This window comes from Gymnoscopelus microlampas (assembly GCF_963454915.1).
Source record: "Gymnoscopelus microlampas genome assembly, chromosome: 10".
Classification (NCBI taxonomy): Eukaryota; Metazoa; Chordata; class Actinopteri; order Myctophiformes; family Myctophidae; genus Gymnoscopelus; species Gymnoscopelus microlampas.
The window spans coordinates 28,697,091-28,707,090 of NC_139947.1; the positions used below are offsets into that span (position 1 = coordinate 28,697,091).

The window sequence follows — 10,000 nt, forward strand, 5'->3', positions numbered from 1 at the left end:
ATAATCAAAGTACCTAAATACAGCCGCTGGCAGGAGATCTCCATGAGGAGAATGCAGTTCATCCAGGAGGCCATTGAGGAGCGCATACGCTACGAGGCCGACTACATATACTGTGTGGATGTCGACATGAAGTTCCACAGCCGCGTTGGTGCTGAGATCCTTGGTCGGCTGGTGGCCGTCCTTAATCCCTGGCTGCACAAAAGTGAACGAGACGACTTCAGCTACGAGCGACACGATACATCTACTGCTTACATCCCAAACGGCAAAGGGGATTTCTACTATGCTGGGGGTTTCTTTGGAGGAGCGGTGGGCGAGGTGCATGAGCTGGTCACGGCTTGCCCGGCCAACCTGGAGGCAGACAAGCTGGTGGGAGTGGAAGCCAAGTGGCAGGAGGAGAGCCACGTCAACCGATACCTGGTGGTCAACAAGCCCACCAAGGTCCTGTCCCCCGAGTACCTCTGGGATGAAGAGCTGGGCACGGGAGGCAGTGAAATAAAGTTCATCCGCTACGCCACCGTACGCAAGAACATGAAGGAAGTGAGGGAGAACATTTGAACCTGTACAAAAAAAATGAAGATCATTACGATGAAGAGGTCAAGGAAACTGGTTGAAAAGTGGTACTACCTTCAGGTAGTACGGCATCTTTAAGTTGACTGCTGCTTAAAGGTTTCATGACGTTCAGTTTTACCACACATTAAAAGTCTTTGTCATTCTGATAAACCCTGTGTTCGGTCAGGTTTTACTCAGGCTACATTGTGTAGCCTAGGTGCCCGGACCGCTACGCCAGCAGTCCGGGCCCTTGATAAAGTGTTGATGGATTGATTATGTGTCGCCTACTACATTCTCCTCTGTTATTTTACGTTGGCGTTTGTGCTCGTTACTAGTTCCTATGAAAGGGCTCTTCTTAGGCAGCTGATTCTGTTTGTTGTGACAAGATTAGTTTGAAGTGCTGACAGAAACCAAGACCCGCTAACTTTGAATATGCTAATGCTGAGATCCAAGGCGTTAAGCATGGGAATGCACTGTGCTGCGCTTCGCTCGAGCGGAATACGTGAGGAATCATCAGCAGCGTGATGCTATTGGGATTGGAGACACACAAAGAACGCTCTCTCTCTCTCTCACCATGCAGCTCAGGCTGTGCTTTACGGATTCATCCTTAAACCAGGGCACAGGCAACAAAAGAAAAGAAAGACCCCTGCAAAGGCACTCCTGTGACACAGATATGCCACGTCGTATACAGTATCATTTGGAAACCTTGTATGTCCAAAACTGTTACTTTTCAGGAAATGGAATGAGAATGGATGAGCTTTCAGAAATAGTGAAAATAGCCGATCTACAAGCTCACAACGCGCCGCATTGTGACGCGTTGTGAGCTTGTAGATCGGCTATTTTCACTATTTTTTTTGACAAAAAAACATAACATGTTGAAATATGGAGATGGCAGGTTTCTGCCCGACAGCAACATTATACTGTACATGCACATATATGCTACGCACTTATATGCTACACGCACGCACGCACACACGCACACACACAGACACGCACGCACGCACACACACACACACACACACACACACACACACACACACACACACACACACACACACACACACACACACACACACACACACACACACACACACACACACACACACACACGCATACACACACACTTACACCTGGAAGAAGCAAACTAATCCATAAGCAACTTCACAGTATGAGTGTGGTAACGCTTAATTTATTGTTGCGATGCGACACAATTTTAAGCTTGTAGATCTGCACATTTTCGGCGAGTGACTCGAAGTATGAAACCAGGCTTTGCTGCCGTAAGGCTTTAAGTAACACACACACAGGTCCTTTGAGAAAGGAAGCTGCAAGGAGGCGAAGAGAGGAGAGGAAAGATAACCTCCAAGGCTCCTCTGAGAACAAAGGGCTACCAGGCAGTCAGTTAAATAGAGCATTTTAAGCCCCCCCCCCTCCCCCCCAATTGACCATAGTTACGGCAGCCATTTTTCCTCTTATATCTCACATACTTCAAGGAACACAGCCTTGACATAAGGAATCGTCCGTTATTTGGAATACTAAAAGACGTGTCCCTTATTGGAACTGATAAGGAGGGACACACTTTGTGTGTCCCTCCTTATCAGGAGGGACGTACATATGGTGAGATCTTTTCTGTGCGTCTCTTAGTTTTCCTATAAATAAGTTACCCAGCCGGATGTCGTCCCTTATATGAACTTCAGGCAGTTGGCATGGCAACCCTTCTCGCACACGTGTTTCAGTGAAACTCGTCTCTTTTCTCTCTCTCCGTGTAGCTGCCAGGAAGGGGGCGTGTGCTACGACAGCGACGAAGCCGCCGCCTTCTCCATCTCCAGCCTATCGAACCGCTCCTCTCCGCTGTCGTGGCGGCAGGGTCAGGCCAGCCCCCGCCTGCAGGCGGGCGACGCCCCCATCGCCACGGTCCACCACACCCAGCCCCTCCGAATAAGCCACACCTCCCGCATCCACCTGATCGAGGGGCTGGATGACTCGGACCCCGCCCTCCTGAAGGTGGCTTACCTCAGCGACAGCGACCTGGGGGGGAAGAGCCCCAACGAAGATGATGAAGACGACGACGACGACGATGATGATGATGACGTTGACATCGATGATCTGGGCAACGGGTGAGTGTTCTCTTTATCCAACCAGTTACACTACTCGTTATATTACCTTTGTGTGACAATAGCATCCTTTATCCTCAATATTCTGACACTAGCAGTGTTTTTTTTGCTGCCTACATTGTATAAAATCCTCAGTGTTGATGTTATCTCTGAAGAGTGTTGCAAACGGTACGGCTCCATTGGTACAAAAAAATGTTACGGAGGATTTCATTGTGTATGAACTCGCACCATACGGTACGACCCCCAGGTGCCAACATCTGTCCAGATGCTAAACATAAAACATTCTGGAGAACGCTGCAGTGGAATTCAAACAGATCAGGGGGAGACACATGTAGTCGGTGCAGAGATCGAACAGATCCATTAATTTTGGGGAATTTCAAACGAGGTGACGGGCGACTACTATATGAGTCTATGAACCTATGGGCCACATGGCTCTGGAATGGTAGCCTGGCATGGCCAGACTAATATCACAGCGTAGATATTAGCCTGGAATCTCTGTGTGGAACCGGCAAATTCGGCAAACCGAACCGGCAAATTCAAAAAATGCCTCTGGTGATAAACCCGCCCCATATTTGCATACTGGGCCCTGATTGGTCCCCTCACAACTTTGGAGGGAGAGAAATACAATCTCTATTGAGATGGGCCAGACCTAATCTGCCACGGGCATTTCTTTTTCCAATGGCAGATTCGTCTGGAACCAGGCTACTGGAATGATTGGTTACCAAGGCTGCTACTACCTTAATAGCAGCATTAACACCCTAAGCACTGTTAGACCACATGGTGAGAGCATCTCAATGCTTCGTAAACACAGTGAACTCCTCAGTGTTAATGTAGCAGCATGTGTAACTCAGAGAGTGTACACATGTATATCGTTACTGTCGGGCAGAAACCTCCTATGTCCATGTTCTAACTTTTAGGTTTTCTTTTTGTAAATGAATGCCTTACTTGATCATACTACAGCGTCACACAAATGCATCAAAAGTAGCAGATCTACAAGCTTTCGAGTTCTGTCGATCTGCTACTTTTTGCTATTTCTGAATTTGAATCCTGAAAAGTAACACTTTTGGACATTATGAGGTTTCCACCCCGATAGAGACGATATAAAACGAACACTGAGGATTTTTACAGAGTAGTCTGTGGAAAAGGAAAGCAGCACACCTGTGTCTGCCCAATAATGATGACCGCAGGTCCCGGCCTGTGAGAGGAGAGGTGAGCCCCCCCATGCCACCTGTCAACACTTACAGCCCTGCAACCGCAGTCAGTCCTGCAGTTAGTGGTTTACCAGCCAGACAAAGCCTCCATCCGCCCCATTGTAATGAATCACCAGTGGTGGAAAAAGTACTCGCATTCTTTACTTAAGTAAAAGTATCAATACTGCAATGTAGAAAACTAGAAATACTACAAGTTACAAGTAAAAGTACATAAGTATTGGTATGAAAATGTACTTAAAGTGCCAAAAGTAGAAAGTACTCATTATGCAGAATGTACCATTCACATGTTTTCAAATGTATAAAATGTTTTAAAAAAAAACATATTTTGATGCGACACATTGTGAGCTTGTAGATGGCCGAAATGTATATATGGCCGAAGTGGTTTCTGTAGGTTTTGTCAAAATAATCAAAATCTACAAAGTAACTAGTAACTAAAGTTTTCTAATAATTGTAGTGGAGTAAAAGCATGATATTTGAGATGTAGTGACTGTGGAGTGAAAAGTGCTGAAAATTGGAAATACTCCGGTAAAGTAAAAAAAAGACCTCAAAATTGTACTCAAGTACAGTACTTGAGTATGTACTTTGTTACTTTACACCACTGTGAATCACAACATGCCCTGAAAGTCCCCCACCCTCCCCCCTCCCTCTGAAAGTCTGCACTGACACTGGCAACTGTTGGGGGGGGGGGGGCGCCCCCCTTGGTGAAGTTGGCGCAGCCTTTGTCAGGAGAGAGCCCTGTGGGCAGAGCCAAGGAATGATGTCACAGTCAGTGAGCCCCCCCCCCCTCCCGGCGACGGCCCTGTCATATTCAGCTGTGTGTGTGTGTGTGTGTGTGTGTGTGTGAGCCTCCTGGCAAAACGGGCAAGGTGCCAATTTGACCCCTTGCAGAGTTTGGCTGGCCCCCGACTGGCAGAGCTACAATGCAGATGTCTGTGGAAAAAACCCGGTTGGCTTATGGCTCGCTCTGACGGACCCCCTGCTGAGCGATCACTCAACATGTTGCGTACATGATCGGATTAATGCCCGGTCTCAAACTCAATGAGGATCCAAATCTTTTTAGAGCTTTAGATGTTAACCCATTAATACCGGGAAATCTGTGTCACTTTAGATTTGAACCACTTTATCCATTATTTTATATACTTTGGCTTTTCAAAAGTAGCAGATATACATGCTCATGCTGTGCCGTGCTATGAGCTCGTAGATCTCCTATTTATCTTTTAATCGTGAACATTTGTGCAAATCTTTGAATATATATATTTTTAAAGCGAACATTTTGAAGTCAAATCTTTGCATCTGGGGGTCTCTGGAACAAAATATTTTCAGATGGGTGGTCCACGGCCAAATACATAATAATTTTGGGGGTCCTTGACATGAAAAGGTTTGAGCACCACTGATATAGCAACATAAGTATTTCCAGGAAACTCTTTAGAAGACATTTGTAGAATCGTCCTAGGGTCTCAATGGGTTAAATTAATTGCTTTTGGACTGTACATTGTGTGATGTTCCGCAAAGCTGAAAGTGACTCTTGTTTTCATAGATTCCGTGTCTTTCAGAACATTATTTCGTGCCATGTGCTCATCGCTTGATTTTGACATCCTGTTGTTGCACACTGCGGCGTTAAGTCCATAAAATATCCTCTCAAACACAATACACAAACTCCAGTTGACACGGACCAGCTGGCGGGCTCCAGGTGTCCGTGACGACTAAAGCTCCTACAGGGCTGATGAGGGACGGAAGGAAGGCTGTTGTTTTCTCTCACCTTCATTTGTTGTCTGCCACCTGATGGGCTACAACCTAACGCACCCCATCATGACTGTCTATTTGTGTACAGTATGGGTTTTGTGTGTGTGTGTGTGTGTGTGTGTGTGTGTGTGTGTGTGTGTGTGTGTGTGTGTGTGTGTGTGTGTGTGTGTGTGTGTGTGTGTGTGTGTGTGTGTGTGTGTGTGTGTGTGTGTGTGTGTGTGTGTGTGGACATCTCTCGGTGCGTTGCCCCACTATGAGGGCATGATGTGACACAATTATTTGAGGTCAGACACGGAAACAGCATCACGTTACGATGACCCCTCCTATGTCCACGGAACGAAAAAACACATGAGCTCATAGCAAACTGGGAGACTGGCTGGTGGACACGCGCGTGCGTGTGTATGTGTGTGTGATAGTGTGTGTCCCTCATGCCCGAGCTTGTCTAACCTAATGGCCCTTTGCTGACTATAGGCATGACATCTCCATGGTTACCTGTTTAAAATGTCACCCCCTCCCCGAGTCCCCAGGAAATCAATGGCAGACAGACGGCTGGGCCCTGTGGTGTTGCTGAGTGTCTGGTCATGGCCGCCAGTGGGAAGCTTTAGACGTCCCTTAACTTCATAGGACTGTATTGTCCCCCTTGTGTAAAGGATGTGAAATCATAGCCAGCATTCTCTGGCTGTCCATGAGACCTAGAGTGAGAAAGCATGTGGAGGAGGGAGACAGACAGACACGTTGGCCCTCAGACAGACAGACAGACAGACAGACAGACAGACAGACAGACAGACAGACAGACAGACAGACGTACATCTTCTTTCTTTTGCTTTCGGCTAATTCCCATCAGGATCACTACAGTGGATCATCTGTTTCCATCTGTTTTCTGTGTCTTCCTCGGTGACTCCTGCCGCCTGCATGTCCTCTCTCTCACCGCATCCATGAGCCTCCTCTTTGGCCTTCCTCTTCTCCTCTCTTACCTGGCAGTTCCATCTCCAGCATCCTTCTCCCAGTGTACCCCGGCTCATCCCTTTTCTGCACGTGTCCCAAACCATCTCAACCTCGCCTTCTCTTGCTTTATCCACAAACCTTCTAACCTGGGCTGATCCTCTAAATGTAGTCATTTCTGATCATGTCCTGCCTTGTCACTCCTAATGAGAAACGTAGCATCCTCAATTCTGCCAACTACAGTTCCGCCTCCTGTCTATTTATCAGTGCCACCTTTTCCAAGCCGTACATCATGGCTGGTCTCGCTGCGGTCTTATACATAGACAGACAGACAGACAGACAGACAGACAGACAGACAGACAGACAGACAGACAGACAGACAGATTTCCTTTTATTGATTAGGCTCTATAGGATATTCCATAACACTTTGAAGCTCACATCTATAATGCCATTATAAACGTACATATGTAAAATACTTGACCTTATAAGTCATTATAAAAGTCTTTATAATGCGTTTTGATTGCCTTATATTTACTTCTGAGTGCTTAAAACTGTAATTATGTAGTGTCAGATTCATTTATACTTCACCATTCTAAGTCATTATAAATGCATCATAATGTGTTGTGATTATTGGTATAAAGCATTATGAGTTTTTATTAGTTCTTATAACAACAATTATACAGTGTTATAAGTATTTATAATGCATTATAAGTATGTTTAATGCATTATAGACATGGACTTCATAGGAAGTGTTAAAGATATTTTTTTGACATTCTATATAGAGGCATTCTAACTCACCCGATTCCCCACTAGAGGTCAGGCTAGAGCCACTAGATTCCTCTTCCAGGCTACCACATGCATGCTGGTAGCCTTTTCTCATCATTTATTCCACACGCTCATCCATTATACATACATACGCACAGCTCCTGTCATATAGAGGTCATACTACACGCTCATATCCCCATCCCCACTATATAATACATAGGATTCTCATCATATACATAATGCATCGCTAGCGCAGACATCCTCCCTTTGTTTGTTTGGGTTCTGAGTGTCCCATCTCTTTGTTCTCTTAAATGGTGAGGAAGTATACCATAAAGAAGGGTTCTGCAACGTTTTACTTTTCACACCAAGGACCCCTTAGCTGAGAGAGAGACGAAGCAGGGACCCCCCCCCTACTACATTTTGTATTAAATTGTGTTGCTGGTTAGATTTCATATATGGCTTCATAGACTTGATGGACATCAGTGTTGTGAAAATTAAGGTTTTATTGTCTGATTACACATGATCTTTTCTATTAATATGTTGGATTCATGTTCATGTGTATTTTCTAGACATTTTAAACCCTCAATACTTGGTAAACATGACCTCTCTGTACTTGGTCTGCTCTTGTTTTCCCTCTACACACCAAACTTCTGCAACGCATTGTGAGCTTGTAGATCGGCTATTTTGGGCCAATGTCACCCCTCCCATCCCAGAATAGGGATGCTAGGGTTCAAGTGGTTAATGTAAAAAAAACAAAACAATAGTTCGATTACACAAAGATTTTGGCCAGCTATTGTAACTCTCAGGACCCTTCCAGGGTTCCCAGACCCCCTGTTGAAGCCCCATACCATAAAGACGTGAGTATGACAAAAGGAGGTCTATACAATAAAGACGTCAACATGACTAGACTATAACATGCGTTCCATGTGTTCGGATGTGACTCACTATGAAGTCTCACGGTGATTCATATGAATTATATTGGCATGAATCACTTTCGCTTTTGAAGTCGGAGCTTGTGCCATGTGCTCTTGCATGACCTCTGTGACGCACAGACCACACACACACACACACACACACACACACACACACACACACACACACACAGACACACAGACACACTGAGTCAGGAGGAGGACCCCCCAGTGTTGGATATCCTTTTCCTGCCCTTTCTCTCTCTGTCCCTGACAGACCCCTTCCTCCCTCCATCTGCAACCAGACCCTCCCAATGTCCCCCACACTCTGACTTATTACACACACACACACACACACACACACACACACACACACACACACACACACACACGTCATTCTGTCCAGGAAACACCAGGGAGGGGAGCCTGGGTGTGTGTCTTTGTGCGCTAACATGTATTACTATACAATCCAAACATCCCCACAAGTATATATTAGAATTTGAGAAATACTCAGACAATTTTTCACAAGATAAAAATGTTTTATGGTTAAAACTGCATGGGGAGTTCAGGCTTTTACAATTAGTCAAATGTTTAGGTTGGGGTTAGGATTACGCATCTAAAGGTTAGTTTTAAGGGTTGGGGTTAGAGTTATATGTCTGATTTATACTTAGATGCGCGATGCGCTGTGACCGCGTTGTGGCGTGCACTGAGAATAGCCTATCTACAAGGTTACACCATGTCTGTCTGTGAGGCGCTGAGACCATAATTTGAATTCTGAAAAGTAACAGTTTTTGGACACATGAGGTTTGGTTTTCCACCCAACAGAGACGACAGGGAACTCAGGCTTTAGGGTTAAACACATGTGTGTGTGCGTGTGTGCGTGTGTGTTGACATAATAAGGTTTTGTGAGTTGAGAGAATAAAACCATGATGGCTGCATGATGGTCCCCTTCATGAAAATGGGGGATTATTTACGGTATAATGGATTCAAATATCGTTGCTGTCAGGTGGAAACCTACCTTGTATGTCCAAAACCGTTCCTTTTTTATCGTTCTTTTTAAAAAAACATTTAAAATAGTGAAAATAGACAATCTACAACGATGCGACGCGTTGTGAGCTTGTAGATCTGCTATTTTCACTATTTTTGTGTGACACTCTTGTATGATGAGTATAGGGCATGAATGTATGAAATATTCTCAACCTTTTTCATTTCAAGGAACCCCGGGTTGATTTGCATTAGGCCACTGACCCCAATTTGATGCAATTCGTTTGATCTCCGGGACCCCAATCTACAGCACTGTAAAATCATCAGTGTTTATTTAACTCTGGGAGTGTCCAAATGGAATGTGAACACTCTCAGAGTTACAGACCCAACAGGGTCCTTTTTGGACCCTAGTGGTCTACGGACCCCACGTTGAGAGAAAGTGTCTCTGTATCTGCTATACCAATCCTACAGCGCCAGATCTATCTACACTATATAGGGGTCTTCAACGTTTTTCAAACCCTTAGCTAAGAGAGAGAGAGATGAAGCAGGGACCCCCTACGACATACTGTACTGTATAACATTGTGTTGCAGATTAAACATTTTCATAGATTTCATAGACTTGTTTGACAGCACTATCATGAGTGCTCTTCAGACATTTAACCACTTAAACCATAGGCGCCGAATCATATGCGCGCTCCTGGGGGCGTATACATGAGCATGCCTATGGGAACGTGCTCTCGTAGGCATGCTTTTTTTGAAGAAAAAAAAATCTAGAAAGTGTTTG

General features: G+C 45.1%; 2 protein-coding genes across 6 annotated transcripts in view; both read left to right on the plus strand.

Moving 5' to 3' along the window:
* The window catches only part of LOC311053262 (histo-blood group ABO system transferase 1-like), a gene marked incomplete at its 5' end in the record, with an annotated part of 1,057 nt that extends 500 nt beyond the window's left edge, over positions 1–557 (plus strand). The window contains one exon of the mRNA XM_084068723.1: positions 11–557. Coding sequence (XP_083924849.1) covers positions 11–555 — 545 coding nt within the window. The 3' untranslated portion in view covers positions 556–557. The remainder of the gene's footprint in view (positions 1–10) is intronic.
* Positions 1–10,000, plus strand: part of nav1a (neuron navigator 1a) — a 162,405-nt gene that overhangs the window by 71,596 nt on the left and 80,809 nt on the right. For all 5 annotated transcript variants that reach the window (XM_084069045.1, XM_084069048.1, XM_084069047.1 and 2 more), the window contains one exon: positions 2,316–2,663. In XM_084069045.1, coding sequence (XP_083925171.1) covers positions 2,316–2,663 — 348 coding nt within the window. The remainder of the gene's footprint in view (positions 1–2,315; positions 2,664–10,000) is intronic.